Consider the following 22,286-nt stretch of genomic DNA (forward strand, 5'->3'; position numbering starts at 1 on the left):
TCGGCCTGTCGCCAAATGGGCCAGCATGTCCTTCATCAAAGGAAGGGGATAGAGGTGCTCCACGCACACCGCGTTAACCCCCCGGTAGTCTACACACAAGCGCAAGCCCCCATCCTTCTTTTCACGAAAAAGAACTGGCGCCGCCACCCGGGATCGTGCTGGTTGTATAAATCCTCTTTTCAGATTCTCATCTATGTACCGCCGTAACTCCTGCATCTCTTTTGGGGACATGGCGTACATACGGGGCTCAGGCAGTTTGGCTCCAGGTTCGAACTCAATAGCACAGTCCGTCGACCGGTGGGGTGGTAACGAATCGCACTCTCGCTCATTGAAGACGTCCAATAAATCAGAGTAAACCCGGGGTACATGCTCCTTCGAGTCATCCGTGACCCCGCAAGCCTTCTCCCGCGTTCCCGCGTCCCCCGGCCCCAAGAAGGAATGGTGGAGAGGGGGCTCGGGCCCCAGACCCATCCGAAGATGACGACTACCCCCCTCCCACCAAATCGTGGGGCCCCATTTATCAAGCCACGTAAGGCCCAGAATAAGAGCTTCAGTCATAGAGGGCACCACAACAAAACGCAGAATTTCCCAGTGGCCAGCCGTTTCCGGAGCCCGGCAGCATGGCGAGGAGACGAGGAGGCCGGCGAACCTCCCTGCGACCCGGTACGTTGCCTCGAGCGGTCACGGGGATGCTGGGAGGGGCCGTATGCCGAGCCGGTCCTCCGGGAGACGACGAGCGCCGGCAGGGGGTCTGGGGAGGGCTGTACGCTGTCCTGGCCCTCTGGAAGGCGTTGGGCGCTGGCGGGAGGCTTCGGGGCCTGACGGGGCGCTCAGCAGGAGCCTGACGGTCGGGTGAGTCTCCCCGCGGCCCGTCTGAATGTCGGGCGTGCCCGGCCCGACACTCCTCATTTCAACCTGCCTTAAGAGGATGAGTGAACTGGGACATCATCCTAAGGTACCTTCTGTCAAACCCTGGATTTTATGTAAACTTGGCCTCTGTGATTGGTTGGCCAGTTTGGGCTCAGGACAAATTGTGTGAACCTGCCTGCCTATAATAGTGTGACTTTGTTCCTGGAAAGTAAACCCTGACAAATTAATCTTAATCCCTTCTTAAAATTTAATCTATTCTTCCTTTATCTAATGTGTTTTTCCTTTTTTTCCCATCTCTTTTGTTATTTCTCATTCTTAATCCAATCACATTCCTCTGTACGTGGGAAAGAGGAAATCAAATGTATTGAGCCCTGATGGCACAGTGGTTAGAATGCAGTATTGCAGGCTAATTCTGCCAACTGCCAACAGTTCGAGTCTCACTGGCTCCAGATTCATTTGGCCTTCTATTCTTCTAAGATTGGTAAAACCCAGATTGTTGGGGGCAATATGCTGACTCTGAACCCTTTAGAGAGGGTTATAAAGCACTGTGAAGCGGTATATAAGTCTAAGTGCAATTGCTATTAATTAAACAAGAAGTTTAACTCAGTGGGTTTCTCCCTCAAATTTCCAATAAGTTATCTTTTTTTCTCTCAAATAGGGATATCCAAGAGAATGAACCTGATAAGGAGGCTGTTGTGTTGATATCACAAACACTGAAGAATGAACTGAGAAACGAAGCCTTGGAAAATCAGTGCAGACACTGAAGTAAAATTAGGAAACCTTCAAGAATGTATAGGAGAAATCCTTCAGAGTCTTAACATGCTAGAGTCCTAGAGTCTTGACTGGACAAAATTAGGAAAGAAAGAAAATTGTTCAGTGCATCATTATAGCAATAGCATTTAGATTTATATAACCCTTCACAGTGCTTTACAGTCTTCTCTAAGCAGTTTACAGAGTCAGCATCATCCCCCCAACAATCTCGGTACTTATTTTACCAACCTCGGAAGGCTGAGTCACCTTTAAGCCTGTGAAAATCAAACTGCTGGCAGCCGGTAGTCAGCAGAAGTAGCCTGCCGTACTACATTCTAACCACTGCGCCACCATGGCTCTATAGTGTTTCTGGTTGTCATATAGTTATCATCTACACTGCAAATTGATTTGGCATTTTTTATTCCAATATTTAAATTGTGTCTCTTATGTTTGTACAAATTAATACTGTAAATGGATATGTAAGAAAGGTAGAGTGCATGAAACCCATGCAGTGCAGTCTATAAAGTCAGAAGGGATTGTCTGAAAGACTTTACACAGCATGTGGAAAATTATCCAAATGAAGACATCTTAGAAGGCATAATGAAAGGTGGTTCAGGAAACAAGTTGGATCATATATGAACCAAGTGAGCACTTAACACATATAATTTCCCACCCCTTGTGAAACAGGCTTGATGTCAGAACCCATAGCAATAGGTTCCCCTTTCTGTCTCCCCCCGATTCCTTCTCTTTCCCTTTTTCCTCGTCTTTCATCTTGATCTGAATATCACTTTCTTCTCATGCTGGGTTCTGCCATAATCCTAGGGGGGAGGGGGGAGCGCTTGAGGGTTATTGCCTCAGTTTCCACTATCGCTACAAAGTAACACTTTGCTTTCCTTCATTATTTCTATGTGAACTTTCCCATCCTTTAATGTCAGCTAGCAGAGGGAGGGAAAGAAAGGAATGTAACCTACGGCAACTGGTTTATCTCTGCGCTCCCAGAAGGTGTGAAGAGCCGCCTAAACATCGCAGCTACAACTGGAGACAGCCTGATGTTGTCTCCCTATTCCCATGAGAATCTTAACACCTGGGGATTGGGCCATTTGAACTGACTGGATGAATTATGGGTGTTTTGTTTGGTACACTTTTTACCTAGATTTGAGCAGGAAACCCTCAGATCTTGTCTAGTATGCCTGCTATCAGCTTCTCCTAATAAAAGTTCCTTTTGCAAGAATCCATTTCCATGAGTTCTGCTTTCTTGGGATGAAGTATTGAAGTGGGCCCTGACATTAGACAGGATCTGCAGGAATAGTCAGCTCAGAAGGAATAGTCAGCCCAGAAGGAAGACCCTTACCGAGGGACTCCTCATGTTGGATACTGGAGCAGGAAAGGAAGAAGCCACCGTGAAGGGGGAGAACCCTCTCCATGCAGAAACCTGTGAATTGTCCAGCTCCGAATCTTCCTATACCTTGGAAGAGGTGGTAGTCGTGTAGCCACAAACCATGGTGCTTCAATTGCAGGAAAGAGGGGCATCGTGCTGCAGAATGCTGTTCGACAAAACCCCCCGTTCCCATTAGAACTGACTGGATGAACTATGGGTGGGGTTTTGCTTGGTACTTTTTACCTATCAATTTGAGCAGGAAACCCTCAGATCCTGTCTAGTATGCTTGCTATCAGCATCTCCTAATAAAAGTTCCTTTGGAAGAATCCATTTCCATGAGTTCTGCTTTCTTGGGATGAAGTATTGAAGTGGGCTGACTTTCCCAAAAATTTTAAACTACTAAATCTATTTCAAAGTTATTAACCTGTTATCTATATACTATTTTAATGATGTAATAAATATGTAAAACATGCTCCGTACCAGGGGCCGAAGAATTGCTGTCTGGTGAATGTGGGAAAAGCAGCAGAGGCAATGTCCAAGGAGGCAACTGGCTAGCCGAATGGGATGACACAGGTAAGTGGAAGCTCCTGATTGCTGCCCGCAGCCCATCCATGAAGCAACACCAGTCGGGGCCACAGCTACCAGGTCAGGAGCCATGAAACTCCAGGTGATCCTAGCTACTACTACTCTTCTTCAGCTGACAATATCAGCACAGGAGCCACAAGGAGGGTCCTGGCACAAGAAAGCCTCACCACTCCTTGGTCTCCTCTTCAACTGGTGGTGCTGGTGCCCACACCTGGGGTCCCAGCACCAGTGGCTGCAGTCAGGGCCCCATCACAGGCGCCAATGGGAGTAGCCAGGATTCCATTCCAGGGGTTCGTCCTGGTGCAAGAGGAGTACCACTATCCCCCTTCATGGCTCACTTTGATGGATGCCCCGGTTGCCTGGCCCAAGCCTGGCACCACATGGAACATTATGGAGTGATCTACCCAGATGACACAGCTTGGGTCCATGAGAGCACTTTGGAGTAGCTGGTGCTCCTGCATGACGAAGACATCACAGAGCTGGTCGACCTCAACACATTCGTGGAAGCCCTGCAAGAGCGGTTCAAGGACCCCATGGTGGTTCGATCTGTGGAAACCAGCACCTGTACCCTTAAGGAAAGTGACCGGTGACATACATTCAAGACTTCCACTGCCTAGTCAGCCACTTGGGAGACTGGCCCAAACACTTGCTGGTCAATCAGTTCTGCGAAGGACTGAACAAAGAGCTATACCAAAACTAGCTCGTCCAAGAGGTGCCATGTAACCTGCGGTCATGGTACCACCTAGCCATTGAAATAGAGATTGACCTAATGGAGTTGCAGGAGAACAAGGGATAAGAGGATTGGCCCCACCACCCAGTTGAGAAGCAAACAGCTGCCAGAGGTGGAAAGGGAGTGCATCCCTAACTAAAGGAGGGAAAACCCTGCCAGAGCATGGAAGGTTGCTTTTGCTGCAGGAAAGAGGGACATAGAGCGGCCGAGTGTCCAGCACCACGACCAATGACCATTGCCCCCACAGAGTCAGCCAAAGAAAAAGAGGACTCCACCAAAGCCAATGGAGAGAACTCACATCAGGCAACAAGTCATAGTACAAGAGTGACAGTGAAGAAGATGACTTGGTGGTAAGTAGAACCATTATTCCCGTGACCTGTAGAGTGGAAATTTTCATGACCTCAGGTTTTAAGGGAATCCTAATGGCCCTATTGGACTCAGCATGCACCAGGAGTCTGGTTAACCCCCAAGTAGTAGAGAAACTAGGTATGAGACTTAAGAAAGCTGAAGAGACCCTTTTCCCAGTTAGATGGCTCGATAACAGATGTGGCAGCAACCTGTTTAACTGAGCCTGTGAAATTAAGAATGGGGATCCACACAGACTATTCAATTTATTGTGGCCCCTGTACTGACTGAGGCTATGATCCCAGCTGACCGCATCAAGTTTGAATGGAGCCGTCCTAGACCCTTGCAAGCTAACTTTGCTCATTGCCAAGTTTTTGATTCTTACCGGTTCAAGCCTTCCATCCTTCCAAGGTTGGTAAAATGAGGAACCAGATTGTTGTGGACAATATGTTGACTCTGAAGGGGTCAAACTATTTTCCAAAGCACCCAAAGGGAAGACAAGAAACAATTGATGGAAACTAACCAAGGAGAGAAGCTATTTAAAACTAAGGAGAAATTTCCTAACAGAGAGAGCAATCAACTAATGGAATAGTTTGCCTTCAGAAGTTGAGAGTGCTCCCTCATTGGAGGCTTTCAAAAAGAGACTTGATAGCCATTTGTCTGAAATGGTGTAGGGCAGGGGTCAGCAATCTTAAACTCTCAAAGAGCCATTTAGACTTGTTTCCCACAGAAAACATTGGGAGCCACAAAACCCTTTTGACATTTAAAATGAAGATAACACTGCATATATCATTTTTTACCTTTATGCTATGTATAAAAAAACTATAGTGTGTTGCATTTATGAAATCAATGAACTGCTACAAAGAAAACAAATTTTTATTTCAGCATGCAACAAAAAACATTTTGAACTCCCAAAAAAAGACGCTGGGTCGAAGGTTACTTTGAAATAAAATAATGTCTATTTGATTCCTCCTCATATTTATGAAATAAAAAGCGAAACTTAACTTAGCTGCCTGCAGCAAACCCAAAATGTTGTCTGCTTCTGTGTGCCGTCAACCTTTTATCATGTGTACTGGAGTGTGCAGTCAGCTGTCAACGAATTAAAAAAGGACTATTTCAATGAACAATGGCAAACATATATTTTCAAAATAATAGCCAATTAAAATATTTATTTTACCTGGTTAATGTGATTTTTGCTTCTCAACATCAGCACACAGCATCTGCACATCAGGGCTGTAAGATGTCAGCTTCATCTTCAAACAGGATTGCAAGCTGTTTTCTGTGAAGTCTGAGTGATATTTGTTTTTAATATAGTTCATGTTGGTGAAGACCTGTTCACATACATATGTGGATCCAAAGATCGACAGGACTCCAAATGCATATTTTTTCATGTTCGTGTAAGTGTTTGGGATGGCATTCCATGTTTCAAATATAAGCTTGTCCTGTTTTGGAAGGTTTTCAATATCACTCCATTTGTGGTTCTGAGCAAGCCTGGCCTTCTGATGGGCAACATCTTCAAGATTATCTGTCAAGCGTTGGAACTTGGAAACCCATATATCTTTGCCAGCTATATTGGCCAGTTCCATCTCAAGATCGGGTTGACTTACACCTGCAAATGCAGTCATATTCAGTGCAGATGGATCAATGGTCAGGGGAGTGACAGGGAAAGATAATGTGTTTTTTTCCTCTCTGAACTCACAGAATCGCTTCCCAAATGATGTTTGCATTGCAATGATTGCAGACTGCAAATACTCTGAATTTATCATGTCGTGACCTCGTTTGAACTCTCTCAAAGAGGGGAAGTGAGACAGTGTACCTCTCTGCAAATCTCTGGCAAACACTGTCAACTTGCGCTCAAATGCCAAAACTTCCTCCAGCATGTGCAGGGCTGTGCCTCCTTTACCCTGAAGAGTTGTGTTCAGGGTTTTCAGGTGTGCTGTCATATCTACCATGAAGTGTAGCTTTTCCAGCCACTCTGGCTGTTCCAGCTCAGGAAAGATGAGCCCTTTGCTACCCAGGTAAGTTTTCCCCTCTTCCAGACACGCGGCAAAATGTTTTAGTACCTCCCCTCTGGCCAGCCACCAGACTTTGTTGTGCAGCAGGCGATCAGAATACGTGCTTTCCACCTCCTCTAGTAGCAAACGGAACTGACAGTGATTTAAACCTTGCGCCATTATGTTATTGACAACCTGAATGACAACATTCATTACTTCTGTGCATTCCAGAGGAAATGTTTGAGCGCACAATGCCTCTTGGTGCAGGATGCAGTGAAATGTTAGCAGCGTTCTACCCAACGACTTCTGTAGTAAAGCCACAAAGCCCTTCTGTGCTCCTGTCATACTCAGTGCCCCATCAGTAGCCAATGATACCAGGTGGGTGGTGTTTATTTCATTGGTTCTTAAATAATCCAAGACAGCCTCACAGATGTCCTCCCCCCGTGTTTGGCCTTTTAGTGGTATCAACTCAATCATTTCTTCCTGTGGCCCAGCAGAGTTCACATATCGGCAGAACAACGCTATTTGTTCAGTATCACCTTTGTCTTTGGATGCATTACAGGCGATTGAGTACGCCACAGCTGAATTGATGTCCTTAATTTGCTGTCTGGTGATGTTTTCTGACATTTTTATGATTCTATCTCTGAGAGTCTTCACAGAAAGAGGCATATCCCTGATTTTCTGCACAATTTCACTCTTGTTTTTGAAGTCCGAGAATAGATGTTCTGAAATCTTAATGAATGATTCCTTGATATACTCTCCATCTGTAAACGGCTTCTCATGCCTGACTATTTCCTGAGCGGCCACAAAACTAGCGTATGTAGTTGAATTTGCAGGCTTCACCCACTTAAAAGAATTCTTGCTCAGATCAACCTTCTGCATCAATTCCGAAACGGCTTTTTTTCTCTCATCTCCTTCCGGGTATTTTTCAGCAAAGGCTGTGTGTTTATTCTGGAAATGTCTTGCAACATTCCACTTTTTGTTGTTTGCCAATTTCTCACCACATATTAAACATACTGGTAAACCAGTCTTGTCAGGAGTGAAAGCAAATGAATCTGCCCACGTATCATTAAACTTTCTATTTTCTTCTGAAATTTTTCTTTTCTTGTATGATTTATCCATGGTTGGCCTACTGGGGGTCGAAAAGCACAATAAATCTCATGCTGGCGGGTTTCGCACATTGGCAATTGTGACCAGTACTGGGAATCAAATAATTTAACAACCAGTTCACTGCAGAATTGCCCCCCCCCGCACAGAGCACCCTGCCACCACTACTCCCCCCCATCCTTGACATAGCACTCCACTGCCACTGCTGCTTCCTCCCCCGGACGGAGTGCTCTGCCACTACTTTACCCAGTGGTGAAGGTGGAGTTTGGGAGGTAGCAGCAGGGCATAGCCCAGGCATGGCCAAGCGGCAGCAACAAAGCTCATCCTACCCACTCAAGGCGCAGCAGCGGGATTGCTCTCAATAAGGCAGGCACATACGAGCGAGCAGCGCACCTGGCTCTTATTGTTTGAGAGCAATCCCGCTGCTGTGCCTCCATTTTCTTCAACCATGATCCCCCCTCCCCAGCCAGCCAGCTCTTCATGAATATAACATGGACATAAAATTGTTCCACCACCTTTATCAATATCACAAAGAATAGTTTGAGAACTTTAATTGTGCTTGATAAGATGCACTCATTTTCCTCCAGTCACTCTCTTGGCATCTCTACCCACTTCATCACCCTCTGAAAGTCAGAGGACTCACAACGATCCACACTCATAGAGAGGATCCTGCAATCTAATCTGAGCTGTCATAACCTTTCATTCATGATTATAGTAGGTTATTCTCTAACTCTCTTTGTCTCCGTCTCTATCTCAATAAATGTTCTCTGTTTTTCAAATATTTTTATTAAGGATTATAAACAAAAAGGGTAAAAGACGGTGCAAACTATAAAAACTACAAATAGAAAAATAGAAAAGAAAAAACATGCGGAGAAAAAAAGACAAAAGGACAGGAGAAAGGGGAAAAAACTTTCTCCTTCATCCCAACAGGTAATAAAATTTTACTAGCTTATCTACCATCTTTAAATACAGCATAGTTGTCCCCATACCTGATCAATTAATTAAAAAAACCATCAAAATATTTCATTAAACATTCTATACTAAAGGTCTAGTAAGGACAACCACATATATTCATATTCTCTCTCTCTCTCTCTCTCTCTCTCTCTCTCCCCCCCTCCCTCTCTCTCTCTCTCTCCCCCCCTCCCTCTCCCTCCCAGCAAACCACTTACTGGGAAAATGTAACAAATTCCAATCCTTTATCTCTTTTAAAAGGGGGTGGCTGCCACTCGCCTGTCTCAATAACTGTCTGACAATTCCTAGGAAACAAGAGAAGTAAAAGGACCACAGCAGTTTGCTTTACATGTTTTTCCTCCCCCAATCTTTTAAGAATTAAATTTAATATCTTCTAGAGCATGCCTGTCCACCTGGCTGTGGCTTTGTGGCATCCCTTAAATTTGGTTTGGAAGCTAATGAGACTAGACCAGCCAAATTAATGTTGAGAAGATGACAATATCCAACATAAGAGTTGATAGAGCCCCTCCACAGGACACACCAGGCAGGATGACTGCCTCTTGCGCTGCTAATTCTTAGAATAATGATTTCCATACTCATAATCCTTGGATTGAATTTGCATGGCCAATTAAAGAACTACTCAAGGCAAATAAAGACCTCGCAAAAAGATGCATCCCAGTGCTCTGAAAAGACGTCTGGAAATCAAATTGATGTTTTGCCATTTGGGTTGGGAAGAGATCATCTTCTGCTGCAGTTCACATGCTCTCTCTACCTCTCCCTCCCAACAAACTACTTACTGGGAATATGTAACAACTTCCATTACTTCTCTTTTAAAAGGGGATGGCTGCCACTCGCCTGTCTCAATAACTGTCGGACAGTTCCTAGGAAACAAGAAAAGTAAAAGGACCACAACAGTTTGCTTTACGTGCTTTTCCTTCCCCAATCTTTTAAAAATTAAATTCAATATGCAGCAGGTGGTTGCACGGAGGGCCATATCAACATCTGGGATCGCGCCCCCGCTGTCTATGAGCGGTGGCACGCTCCGACCCTCTGGTTAGCACCCTTTTACCTGGGGATGAGGGTGATCAGGTCCCTGAGCTCAGGCTGGTTTATTTTAATGCCAGATCTGTCGTTAACAAGGCTCCCCTCATTCATGATTTGATCGAGGAGGAATGTGCAGATCTGGTGTGCATTACGGAGACTTGGTTGGGCTCGGAGGAAGGGGTGCCTCTGACCGAGTTATGCCCTCCAGATTTCCTGGTGCTACACCAGCCACGGGCTCAGGGCAGGGGTGGTGGGGTGGCGGTGGTTGTCCGGGAGACTTTATGCCCGCGGGAGGCCACCATTGTCCAGATGGCCCGGAGTGAATCCCTCCTCTTGAGATGTGGTCCTCGGGCTCAGTTGGGCTTGTTGCTCACATACCTGGCGCCCAGCTGTGTGGCAACAGCCCTTCCCAAGCTGCTCGACACTCTCTCAGGGCTTGCGGTGGAGTTCCCCAGGCTTATAGTTCTGGGTGACTTCAACCTGCCTTCACTGGGAGGGTCGTCTGAGTTAGCTCGGGAGTTCAGGGCCTCCATGACGGCCATGGGCCTGACCCAAGTTATTGAGGGCCCGACTCATTTGGGGGATCATACTCTCGACCTGGTGTTCCTATCTGGACAGTGGCTGGATGATCTGGGAGGGGGTTCACCAACCATTGCTCCCCTGCATGGTCAGATCATTACCTCCTGCGGCTAGTCTTCCGTTATGCCACCCCCTGCTGCTGGGCTGCGGAACCGACCAGGTGGTTCCGCCCCAGGCGCCTAATGGACCCGGAACAGTTCCAGAGGGCGCTTGGGCCTATACCCATCACCCTTACCCACAGCCCAGTCGATGTCCTGATGTCCTGGTGGATGCCTGGGAAAGGGCGGCCGCCGGGGCACTTGACTGTGTTTTAAATAACTATCGTCCAGTCTCCAACCTTCGCTTTTTGGCGAAGGTTGTTGAGAGTGTGGTGGCGCATCAGCTTCCTCTGTTCCTGGAGGAAACTGATTATCTGGACCCGTACCAATCGGGTTTCAGGCCCGGATACAGCACGGAGACGGCATTGGTCGTGCTGGTGAATGATCTCTGGAGGGCTCGGGACAGGGGTTGCTCCTCTGTCCTGGTCCTATTAGATCTCTCAGCGGCTTTTGATACCATCGACCATGGTATCCTACTGCAGCGTCTCAGGGGGTTGGGAGTGGGAGGCACCGTTTTACGGTGGTTCTCCTCCTATCTCCTGGGCCATTCGCAGTTGGTGTTGACGGGAGGGCAGAGATCCGCCCCGAGGCCTCTCATTTGTGGAGTCCCTCAGGGGTCGGTTCTCTCGCCCCTCCTGTTCAACATCTATATGAAGCCGCTGGGTGAGATCATTCGTGGTTTCGGGGTGAGGTATCATCAGTACGCTGATGATACCCAACTTTTTCTTTCCACCCTGAACCAACCCAGCGATGCCCTCGCCGTGATGTCCTGGTGCCTGGAGGCGGTCCACGTCTGGATGGAGAGAAACAGGCTTCGTCTCAATCCCGCCAAGACTGAGTGGCTGTGCATATCGGCATCTCGGGTCAACCAGACTATTCCATCTCTAACGATGGGGGGTGAGGTGTTACCCCCCGTTGATAGGGCTCGCAACTTGGGCGTCCTCCTGGATTCACGACTCAATTTTGAAGACCATATAGGAGCTGTGACCAGGGGGGCTTTTGCCCAGGTTCGCCTGGTCCGCCAGTTGCGACCCTATCTGGACCGAGATGCCCTACGCACAGTCACTCATGCGCTTGTGACCTCCCATTTAGACTACTGCAACGCTCTCTACATGGGGCTGCCCTTGAGGACCACTCGGAGGCTTCAGCTGGTGCAGAATGCGGCCGCGTGAGTTGTGATGGGGGTTTCCCGATACTCCAATGTAACACCTCTACTCCGCGAGCTGCATTGGCTTCCAGTTGCCCTCCGGGTGAGATTCAAGGTGCTGGTGATGACCTATAAAGCCCTAAATGGCTTGGGTCCGGGATACCTGAGGGAACACCTGCTGCCGGCATCAAGTACCCTTCGTCCAGTGCGCTCCCACAGGGAGGGTCTTCTCAGGGTGCCACCGGTAAGAGATTGCCAGCGGACGACACCCAGGGATAGGGCCTTCTCAGTGGGGGCGCCTGCCCTTTGGAACCAGCTGCCAGTGGAGCTGAGGACTGCCCCCGACCTCCGTTCATTCCGCCGGGACCTGAAGACCTGGCTCTTCGAGCTCTCTGGCCCAGGCTGAGGATTAATTTTATTTTAACTGGGATTTTATTTATGCAGGGACAAATATAATTTTTTAAATTTGTTTTTAACTTTTGTATCTTGGTTTTTTAATCACCCTGTAAACCGCCCTGAGTCCTTCGGGAAAAGGCGGTATATAAATGTAATAAAATAAATAAATAAATGAATATATTCCAGAGCATGCCTGTCCACCTGGCTGTGGCTTTGCAGCATCCCTTAAATTTGGTTTGGAAGCTAATGAGACTAGACCAGCCAAATTAATGTTGAGAAGATGACAATATCCAACATAAGAGTTGATAGAGCCCCTCCACAGGACACACCAGGCAGGATGACTGCCTCTTGCGCTGCTAATTCTTAGAATAATGATTTCCATACTCATAATCCTTGGATTGAATTTGCATGGCCAATTAAATAAAGAACTATTCAAGGCAAATAAAGACCTCGCAAAAAGATGCATCCCAGTGCTCTGAAAAGACGTCTGGAAGTCAAATTGATGTTTTGCCATTTGGGCTGGGAAGAGATCAGCCTCTGCTGCAGTTCACATGCTCTCTCTCCCTCTCCCTCCCTCTCCCTCCCAACAAACTACTTACTGGGAAAATGTAACAACTTCCAATCCTTCTTCTCTTTTAAAAGGGGGTGGCTGCCACTCGCCTGTCTCAATAACTGTCGGACAGTTCCTAGGAAACAAGAAAAGTAAAAGGACCACAACAGTTTGCTTTACATGCTTTTCCTTCCCCAATCTTTTAAAAATTAAATTCAATATATTCCAGAGCATGCCTGTCCACCTGGCTGTGGCTTTGCAGCATCCCTTAAATTTGGTTTGGAAGCTAATGAGACTAGACCAGCCAAATTAATGTTGAGAAGATGACAATATCCAACATAAGAGTTGATAGAGCCCCTCCACAGGACACAGCAGGCAGGATGACTGCCTCTTGCGCTGCTAATTCTTAGAATAATGATTTCCATACTCATAATCCTTGGATTGAATTTGCATGGCCAATCAAAGAACTACTCAAGGCAAATAAAGACCTTGCAAAAAGGTGCATCCCAGTGCTCTGAAAAGACGTCTGGAAATCAAATTGATGTTTTGCCATTTGGGTTGGGAAGAGATCAGCCTCTGCTGCAGTTCACATGCTCTCTCTCCCTCTCCCTCCCAACAAACCACTTACTGGGAAAATGTAACAACTTCCAATCCTTCTTCTCTTTTAAAAGGGGGTGGCTGCCACTCGCCTGTCTCAATAACTGTCGGACAGTTCCTAGGAAACAAGAAAAGTAAAAGGACCACAACAGTTTGCTTTACATGTTTTTCCTTCCCCAATCTTTTAAGAATTAAATTTAATATATTCCAGAGCATGCCTGTCCACCTGGCTGTGGCTTTGCAGCATCCCTTAAATTTGGTTTGGAAGCTAATGAGACTAGACCAGCCAAATTAATGTTGAGAAGATGACAATATCGAACATAAGATTTAATAGAGCCCCTCCACAGGACACAGCAGGCAGGATGATTGCCTCTTGCGCTGCTAATTCTTAGAATAATGATTTCCATACTCATAATCCTTGGATTGAATTTGCATGGCCAATTAAATAAAGAACTACTCAAGGCAAATAAAGACGTCGCAAAAAGATGCATCCCAGTGCTCTGAAAAGACGTCTGGAAATCAAATTGATGTTTTGCCATTTGGGTTGGGAAGAGATCATCCTCTGCTGCAGTTCACATGCTCTCTCTCCCTCTCCCTTCCTCCCCCTCCCAACAAACTACTTACTGGGAAAATGTAACAACTTCCACTCCTTCTCTTTTAAAACGGGGTGGCTGCCACTCGCCTGTCTCAATAACTGTCGGACAGTTCCTAGGAAACAAGAAAAGTAAAAGGACCACAACAGTTTGCTTTACGTGCTTTTCCTTCCCCAATCTTTTAAAAATTAAATTCAATATATTCCAGAGCATGCCTGTGCACCTGGCTGTGGCTTTGCAGCATCCCTTAAATTTGGTTTGGAAGCTAATGAGACTAGACCAGCCAAATTAATGTTGAGAAGATGACAATATCGAACATAAGATTTACTAGAGCCCCTCCACAGGACACAGCAGGCAGGATGATTGCCTCTTGCGCTGCTAATTCTTAGAATAATGATTTCCATACTCATAATCCTTGGATTGAATTTGCATGGCCAATTAAATAAAGAACTACTCAAGGCAAATAAAGACGTCGCAAAAAGATGCATCCCAGTGCTCTGAAAAGACGTCTGGAAATCAAATTGATGTTTTGCCATTTGGGTTGGGAAGAGATCATCCTCTGCTGCAGTTCACATGCTCTCTCTCCCTCTCCCTCCCTCCCCCTCCCAACAAACTACTTACTGGGAAAATGTAACAACTTCCACTCCTTCTCTTTTAAAACGGGGTGGCTGCCACTCGCCTGTCTCAATAACTGTCGGACAGTTCCTAGGAAACAAGAAAAGTAAAAGGACCACAACAGTTTGCTTTACATGTTTTTCCTTCCCCAATCTTTTTAGAATTAAATTTAATATATTCCAGAGCATGCCTGTCCACCTGGCTGTGGCTTTGCAGCATCCCTTAAATTTGGTTTGGAAGCTAATGAGACTAGACCAGCCAAATTAATGTTGAGAAGATGACAATATTGAACATAAGATTTAATAGAGCCCCTCCACAGGACACAGCAGGCAGGATGATTGCCTCTTGCGCTGCTAATTCTTAGAATAATGATTTCCATACTCATAATCCTTGGATTGAATTTGCATGGCCAATTAAAAAAAGAACTACTCAAGGCAAATAAAGACGTCGCAAAAAGATGCATCCCAGTGCTCTGAAAAGACGTCTGGAAATCAAATTGATGTTTTGCCATTTGGGTTGGGAAGAGATCAGCCTCTGCTGCAGTTCACATGCTCTCTCTCCCTCTCCCTCCCAACAAACCACTTACTGGGAAAATGTAACAACTTCCAATCCTTCTTCTCTTTTAAAAGGGGGTGGCTGCCACTCGCCTGTCTCAATAACTGTCGGACAGTTCCTAGGAAACAAGAAAAGTAAAAGGACCACAACAGTTTGCTTTATATACTTTCCCCACGCCTCTGGAAAGACGTCTGGAAACCAAATCGATGCTTCACCATATGGGTTGGGAAGAGACCAGACTCTGCTGCAATTCACATGCTCTCTCTCCCTCTCCCTCCCTCCCTCTCACACTGCCAAATAGCCCCTCCCACTCCTGCCATAGCCCATTTGCTTCTCCCTCGCGCTCCTCTCCGTGCCCCCCTTTCGCCAGAATCCCCCGCGTAGAGTTGGATGAGGCTTCTCGAAGAGGAGGGGGCTACCGCACCTGAGTAACTGATTGGAGGAGCGGTCCAGATGGGAAGGATGGTGGCTGGAATTGAGCCCAGAGTGCCTTTACCTTGCATCAGCCTTATTGAGTGGGAAGGCGCCTCCGCCACCAAATCTGGCCACCTTCCTCGCGCTACAGGGCGTGAATGAGGCGGGCGCCTTGTGCATACAGCAAAAGGTGCTCTGTGGGGTGAGAGCACGCGGTGACTTTTCTCCTTCAGTGCTAAGGTGCTAAGCGTCTTCATGGCTGGAGACACCCTCCAAAGCAGCCTCGCATGAAGCTCTTCCAGCTGCAGAGCTTTGGGCGGTTCCTGAGGAAACGCTCTTCTTTGCACTCAAATCAGCTGCTAGCGGCTTGGATGGCTCTGCTCCGTCCATGTTGAAGAAAGTGGAGGCCAGCAGCTTTCTTTAACTCAGATGGAGCAGAGCCATCCAAGCTGCTAGCAGCCAATTTGAGTGTGGAAGACAAGGAGAAGAAGAGCGTGGTCAGGTGGGAATATCAGAGATGGTGGCCAGGTAGCTGGGGAGGGGGGGATCATGGCAGTGGCATTGGCAACTCCCCCCACCCAGCTCGTTTCCCCAGCTCCACTTGCTTGGCAGAAACCCTACCCCCGCACGCCCCATCTGACTCACACACTTTCTTTCCAGCAGGCCTCCGTCTCTCCCTCCGCCGCCAAGAAGAAAAGATGTTTGTGGCCAGTCCCACAAAAAAAGTTCAATCAATCAATTCCAACTTCAGGAGATCTTTTTTTTTTTCGTGAGAAGTTGGAATTGAACTTTTTTACCCCCACTTTTTTTTCTGGGACTGCAAATGGTGGAGGAGGACTGGGAGCCACAGTAGAAGGCTGAAAGAGCCACATGCTGCTCCAGAGCCACGGGTTGCCAACCCGTGTACCGGAGCATAAACAGAAGGAGAGCTTTCCCAATTCGAATTATTTTGACTTATTTTTCTCATGCCTTTTTACTTCCATCTGATTTGCAGGCTTTCCTGTTCTGTCTCCACGACTGATCACTTGGAATGGTTCTCTGCTATCTTGATTCTCCTCCCCATTATTACCTTCAAAAGAAAAGAGAAATGAAACCCATAACAACGTTAGGCAAAAAAAATCAAACTATAGAAAGAATTAAGAATTTCCTTCCAAAAATTTGCCAAATTCCAATTTCTCTTTCAATAAAGGAGAATATTTGTAGATCAGGGTTGAAATGAGGTGTCCTTGGTGCTCTCTGTGCTTGGCTGTTTTCTTGCAGACATTTCATTACCCAAACTAGATAACACTGTTTTTTAAAAATTTATTTATTTACTTTTCATGTTTCAAGATTGCCCATCCCGCTCAAGAAGGGTTTATTGCACAGTGGCATACTTATAGTGGCATAGTATGGACATGATAGTATCTAAAGCATCTTCTTTTGTTTAGAATTATCTGAACATATTGAAATCTCAACCAGAATCTGCTCTGTATCGAAGCATCAACACATTGACCTCATCCTTCTCCCTCCCAGGAGATGACACTTGGATGGGGATTTTTTAAATAAGAAACAGCTGATGGCATCTAATTAAAGAATGTCTTCCCAAACTCTCTGTTGAGTAGCACACTCTTACCCAGAGAGGTCACGTTCCTATAATTTTCCAGCATAACTTCCCAATGCAGCGCTTTTTGGTCCGGATCCAGCCGAGACCACTCCTCCTCGGAAAAATACACAGCTACCTCCTTGAAGGACACAAGATCCTCCTGAACAAGGGAAAAGAGAATAGAACAAGCCCAGAAGGATTTGTAAGATCTGTTCTATTGTTCCCAAATTCCCAAAGCAAAGACATGTGCTAAGTTAAATGTCTGTGCTTGATAGGATTCCAGGGTTTAGGTGAGAACATAGAAGGAGCCAACAACCTTTGAAAAAAAAAGTTTGGGCAGATTTTATCAATTTGATCAATTCTGCAAGACTTTCAGTGCCATTCAGTGAAAGTAACCCCATTTCTATATCTATCTATCCATCCATCCATCCATCCATTATCAAAAGACTCTCATGATCTGGAGCAAATCAACTTGCAGATGGGCCTTAGAATCCCCAACTACCACTGACCCCAATCCTTCCCGTGTTTGCGGAAGGAAATGAGAGGAGGGGATTCTTTCTAGCATTTCAGCAAAAGGCTTATGATGTCCCCATAAGAAACAATCCTATGAGGGGAAAGCTTCGTTCTCTGAGCTTGTGAGTTGGTTTCTGAATGTTTCGTTACCAGGCCAGGACTAGGTAACCTCTTCAGCAGAGTTTAGGGGATGTCAGTATCAGTGTTCTTCTGTTTTAAGGGCTTCAGGTGTGGATGTTGAGGGTCTTGTGATGCCCCCTCATCTCCCACCAGTTCACCTGATGTAACCACCCTATCACAAGACCCTATCACAAGACCCATCACAAGCTTCTCAATGACGACTTATACCTAGCCCATCACCCTCATTTGACACACCTACATCTGAAGCCCCTATAAACAAAACACGGACACTGACATCGCCTAAACTCCGCTGAAGATGTTGCCTAGCCTGATAACGAAACGTTCGGAAACCAACCTACAAGCTCGGAGAGCAAACCTCATCCTGCACCTGAGCTACAGATATTCGCCACTAATGCAAACAATCCTAGCCATCTCAGCCAGGAATTTAAGCAAGCGATGCCTTCAATATCCATCAGATTACAAAGAAAGTCCAAGCTATTGGCTATAAGCTTGAGCCTTGGTGGAGCAGTGGGCTAATGCCTCCTTAAGTAACACCAGCTGCCTGCAATTAGTGCAGGTTCGCATCCCACCAGGCTCAAGGTTGACTCAGCCTTCCATCCTTCCGAGGTAGGTAAAATGAGGACCCAGATTGTTGGGGGCAATTAAGCTGACTTTGTAATAATGCCGCTTGGGGTGTGTGTGAAAGCCCTAATAAGCAGGCATATACATAGAATGAAGGCTACTGCTAAGCTTGTAAGCCGCCCTGAGTCTTCGGAGAAGGGCGGGATATAAATGGAATTAAAATAAAAATAAATAAAAAATAAGCTAGAGGGGGGGTGGAATTGTGAGGAGCATATTTCTCAGGCTTTGTGAACCTGGATTGTTTGGCCTTCAAATCCAGGCACAAATCAGAGGATTAGCAATTACTTTGATTATGTGCTCTTATAGAATAAACTTTAAATAAAAGATTTTTTTTCACCTGGCCATCTTTGTAAGATTTTAATAGTTTGCTTTATTTTTCACTCTGATGCACTTATTCTGGTTATCATTGGCGGTTTAAAAAAAGGCTTTTTAAAATTTTAAAGTATTTAGTTATTTTTCAGCAATCTTGGCCAATTCCCAATCAAAGAACTAAAAAAAATGTAGGATTCTTTTCAGTAGGCCTATGGCTATGATAAAGTTATAATATATCAAATTAATTCTTGTAAACTAATGGCAGGAAGAGTAACCAGAAGGAGATAGGCGAGCAAGACTTTAAAAATATTTCCTGATAAGGGTAGAAATTACAAACCACGGGATCCAAATGACGTCAAAGAAAACTATGCTGACTGATAGCAACTTGAATCTTCTATTCCCATTTGCTCAGGAACACAAAAATAACCCAGTCCAAACCAGAGGGACAACTGTGAGGAGAAAGTGCTTTGTACATCAGCTTCACTTCTTGAAGAAAAGGGAAAATATAAATCTAATAAATTAATTTTCTCCTCTTACTTGAGTTGGAAGTTTAACCACTATTTCATCTCCACCATAAAGAGCAGACAACTTCATTCGACTCTTTCCTGTAAGGAAATTTGAAATACAGAATGCAGATGCAGAATTTTGAAATACATAATTAAGTAATAGGGATAGTAGAATGCACAAAGAAGATGAGACAGCTATGATCTCTCTGTGGAATAGAAAGCTCTTCAATTACCTCCTGATGTATCCTGACTTGGATCTTCCTGAGCGATCCTCCTGAAAAGCAGCTTCTGAGAGGGATTTGATGGATTCCGCCTTCCCCCAGGATCTCTGATCTCCCCATCAAAGGACTTGAAGTAGGAGGCAGGAGAAAAGAAGTGGAATTAATAGCAATAGCACTTAGACCAGGGGTCTGCAACCCGCGGCTCTTTCATCCCTCTACTGTGGCTCCCAGTCCTCTGCCGCCGTGTGCAGTCTCACAAACAAAAGAAGTGGGACTAAAAAAATTCAATCAAATCAATTCCAACTTCTCAAGGGAAAAAAAAAGATCTTGCGAAGTTGGAATTGATTGAATTTTTTTAGTCCCACTTCTTTTGTTTGTGGGACTGCATGCGGCAGCAGAGGAAGTGACAGAGGACTGCGCTGCAGCTGGAAAGAAGGTGCCATGTGGGTCTGATCAGGGGTGCAGGATTTTTGCCAAACAACTTGTACGGAGCCAGGGAAACGGGCCAGGTGCCAAACCCGAGCAGCCATGATTCCCTCTTCTCCAGCCACCCAGCCACCATTGCCTGGCCTACTCCTCACCTGGCCAGCTGCCCTCACGCTCTTCTCCTTGACGTCCTCCCCACTCAATCGGCTGCCAGCGGCTTGGATGGGTATGCTCTTCATCCAAGATGAAGAAAGCAAAAGTGCAGCAGCGGGATGGCTCTCAAACTATAAGAGCTGGGTGCGCTGCTTGTTTGTGTGCGCCTGACTTATTGAGAGCAATCCCGCTGCTGCGCCTCCACTTTCTTCAACTCGGATGGAGCAGAGGCACCCAAGCCACTGGTGGCTGCTTGAGTGTCGAGGATGAGCTTTGCTACTGCTGCTAGGCCACACCTGAGCTACGCCCTGCTGCTGCCTCCCAAACTCCGCCTTCGCCACTGGGGGAAGCAGCGGCGAAACGCTCCATCCTGGGGGGAAGCAGCAGCAGCAGTGGAGTGCTCTGTCGGGGGTGTGGGGGAAGCAGGGGCAGCGGGACGCTTCATGTGGGGGGCAGGGGGGAGGAGCAGCAGCAGCGGTGGAATGCTCCATCAGCGGGGTAGAAGCAGTGGTCAGGACACTTTGTGGCTTATTTTCTCTGGGAAATGGGTCCAAATGGCTCTTTGAGTCTTTAAGGTTGCCGACCCCTGATTAGACTTATATACCATTTCACAGTGCTTTACCAGCCCTCTCCAAGCGGTTTACAAAGTCAGCCTGTTGCCCCCAACAAGAGACTTAACACAACATGAAGTGGATTTTTGTTCTCTGAGCACACTTTCAGAGTTCCCAGCATCATCAAGGAGGTGGTAATCAAAGGAACAGCTGTCCCCAATTCAATTCCTACAATGGATCACGGAACAACGTCCTACCAGAATTAGTGAAAGATCTCTATATACTATGAGTGTCAGAGAAGTCTGGAATGGAAAGATGAAGAACTCAACCCCATTCTTTATTCCCTACTGGAGTCCCCAGAGGAAGGTCCCTCACCTGCAAGTCGACCTGTTCTTTCTTCTCCTCCGCCTGGCTCAGGAGGAAGCCTTCAGCCAGGGCCACCGCCTGGGAGCTGGTCTCTGCTCCACACTCCAGCACCCAGCTCTCCATCTCTGGGGGCAGGACAGCCAGGAGCTGCTCCAGGACAACCAGGTCCATCATCTGGGCTTTGGTGTGCTTTTCTGGTCTCAGCCATTGCCTACAAAGTGTATGGAATTGGTTGCAAAGTCTTCGGGGTCCCTCAGCCTCCTGGTATTGAAGGCTCCTGAAGTTGCAGGGCTGAACTTCAGAATGGAGGATGGGTTCCAGGATATCTCGTCCAGTTCTTCTCCAGCTATGCCCACAGCTGCCAGGCTGAATAACTGAAGGGCCTTTTCCAGTTGCTTCATTTGCTAAAAGTTGTGTCTCCATTCTGTCTCCGTCTGGTAATACAATTCCAAATGGGTCCAAGAAATCTTGTGGATCTTCAAATGCCTTTTCATTCACAAAGACCCTGTCCAAACGCCTTTCCATTCATAGGACCGATCCCGGAGCCACCAGGACCACAGATGACCGTTTAGAACTCACCCCCCAAGAAATAATTTTGTACGCAAAGAGGTGCAAATCTGAGAATAGAAAATAAATTCCAAGAATTAGAAAGTGCGGAATTTTAACCATTGAACAAGACTCATTCCCGTGGAAATAAATACTTTCTGGAAACTGGTATAGGATTCCAGTGTCCTTAAGCAGGTAAGTCCTCTTTTTTGCGTGCAGATTTGTGCACTTGTGTGGTACACTATTTTTCCTTACAAGGAAAGTTTCCCTTTTAAAAATGTTGATCTACATCCACCTCCAAGCAGAGTTCACACAACCTGCCAGACCCCCAAACAGGTGAACAAACCATGAAACATCAGTTCACATCCAATGAAATGGCAGGAAACGACCCTGGCTTCGGATGCCCCCTTTCTCTTCTTCTGGGTGGCCTTTGGAGATCCGTGTCTCCCTCTGACACGCAGGCAGGTTCACACAATTCTGCCTCCTCACCTGGCTTCTCTCCTCTGCTGCTAGGGCTCCGCCAGGTAGACCCTCCCCCCACTCGGGCTCTTCTTCCCCGGATCCGGGGCGGGAAGGGACCCCAGGATCCCCGCTGCCTTCCTGGGATCCCCGGTTCTTCTTCTCCTGCTCCGGAGCTCCGCTTCCCCCCTGCATGGAGAGGGCAGCTGGGGAACATGGGACCCGGGATTGCCGTGCACGGGTCTCCTCCTCCTCCGTCTCCTTTTCCACGGGAATATTCCCCTCCTCCCCCCCAAAGACACGTGTGAATCTCTTTCCCGCGAGACGCTCCCGCAGCCTCTTTTGGCTCCCACGGAGCTCCAGGGGTTAAGGAGAGCGAGTACGGCGTCCCAGAGCGGCAGGCGTTACTGTCTCCATTTCCACGGGAATATTTCCCCCACCCCCCCCCAAGACACGTGCGAATCTCTTCCCCGCGAGACGCCCCTCCGCAGCCTGTTCGCCTACCGCGGAGCTCCAGGGGTTAAGGAGAGCGAGTGCGGCGTTCCAGAGCGGCAGGCGTTTGTGACGCCACGCCTCCTCTGGAAAACCAGC

At 46.9% G+C, this 22,286-nt stretch overlaps 2 protein-coding genes across 2 annotated transcripts; both read right to left on the reverse strand.

Annotated features, from left to right (window-relative positions):
- Positions 1-5,516: 5,516 nt before the first annotated feature.
- LOC310635896 (general transcription factor II-I repeat domain-containing protein 2-like) lies at positions 5,517-13,818 on the reverse strand. Its single transcript, XM_083355258.1, has 7 exons — positions 13,746-13,818; positions 13,153-13,239; positions 12,574-12,660; positions 9,508-9,591; positions 8,929-9,015; positions 5,836-7,784; positions 5,517-5,747 (listed from the first exon to the last, which is right to left on the reverse strand). Exons 4-6 carry the CDS (start codon positions 9,528-9,530, stop codon positions 5,840-5,842), a joined length of 2,055 nt encoding a protein of 684 aa, XP_083211384.1. The 5' UTR covers positions 9,531-9,591; positions 12,574-12,660; positions 13,153-13,239; positions 13,746-13,818; the 3' UTR covers positions 5,517-5,747; positions 5,836-5,839.
- Positions 13,819-15,766: 1,948 nt separating this feature from the next.
- On the reverse strand, positions 15,767-21,249 carry LOC310635932 (zinc finger protein 197-like). Its single transcript, XM_083355326.1, has 5 exons — positions 20,700-21,249; positions 19,207-19,321; positions 19,005-19,072; positions 16,911-17,040; positions 15,767-16,367 (listed from the first exon to the last, which is right to left on the reverse strand). The coding sequence occupies exons 1-5, from the start codon at positions 21,213-21,215 to the stop codon at positions 16,243-16,245; spliced, it is 954 nt and encodes a 317-aa protein (XP_083211452.1). The 5' UTR covers positions 21,216-21,249; the 3' UTR covers positions 15,767-16,242.
- Between the last annotated feature and the right edge of the window lie 1,037 nt (positions 21,250-22,286).

Source organism: Vipera ursinii, assembly GCF_947247035.1.
Source record: "Vipera ursinii genome assembly, chromosome: 2".
Taxonomy (NCBI): Eukaryota; Metazoa; Chordata; class Lepidosauria; order Squamata; family Viperidae; genus Vipera; species Vipera ursinii.

Bases quoted from the DNA above. Each gene is read 5' to 3' on its own strand.
- LOC310635896 (XM_083355258.1), bottom strand. From the start codon at position 9,530: ATGGAAGTTGTTACATATTCCCA. The intron at 9,016-9,507 runs GTAAGTAGTTTG...CTTGTTTCCTAG, and splicing joins GAAGTTGTTACATATTCCCA to GAATTGTCAGACAGTTATTG. The intron at 7,785-8,928 runs GTAAGTGGTTTG...TTCGACCCCCAG, and splicing joins GAATTTGTTACATTTTCCCA to TAGGCCAACCATGGATAAAT.
- LOC310635932 (XM_083355326.1), bottom strand. From the start codon at position 21,215: ATGGAAAGGCGTTTGGACAGGGTCTTTGTGAATGAAAAGGCATTTGAA. The intron at 19,322-20,699 runs GTGAGGGACCTT...TCCTACTTCAAG, and splicing joins AAGAACAGGTCGACTTGCAG to TCCTTTGATGGGGAGATCAG. The intron at 19,073-19,206 runs GTAATTGAAGAG...ATTTCCTTACAG, and splicing joins AAGTCAGGATACATCAGGAG to GAAAGAGTCGAATGAAGTTG.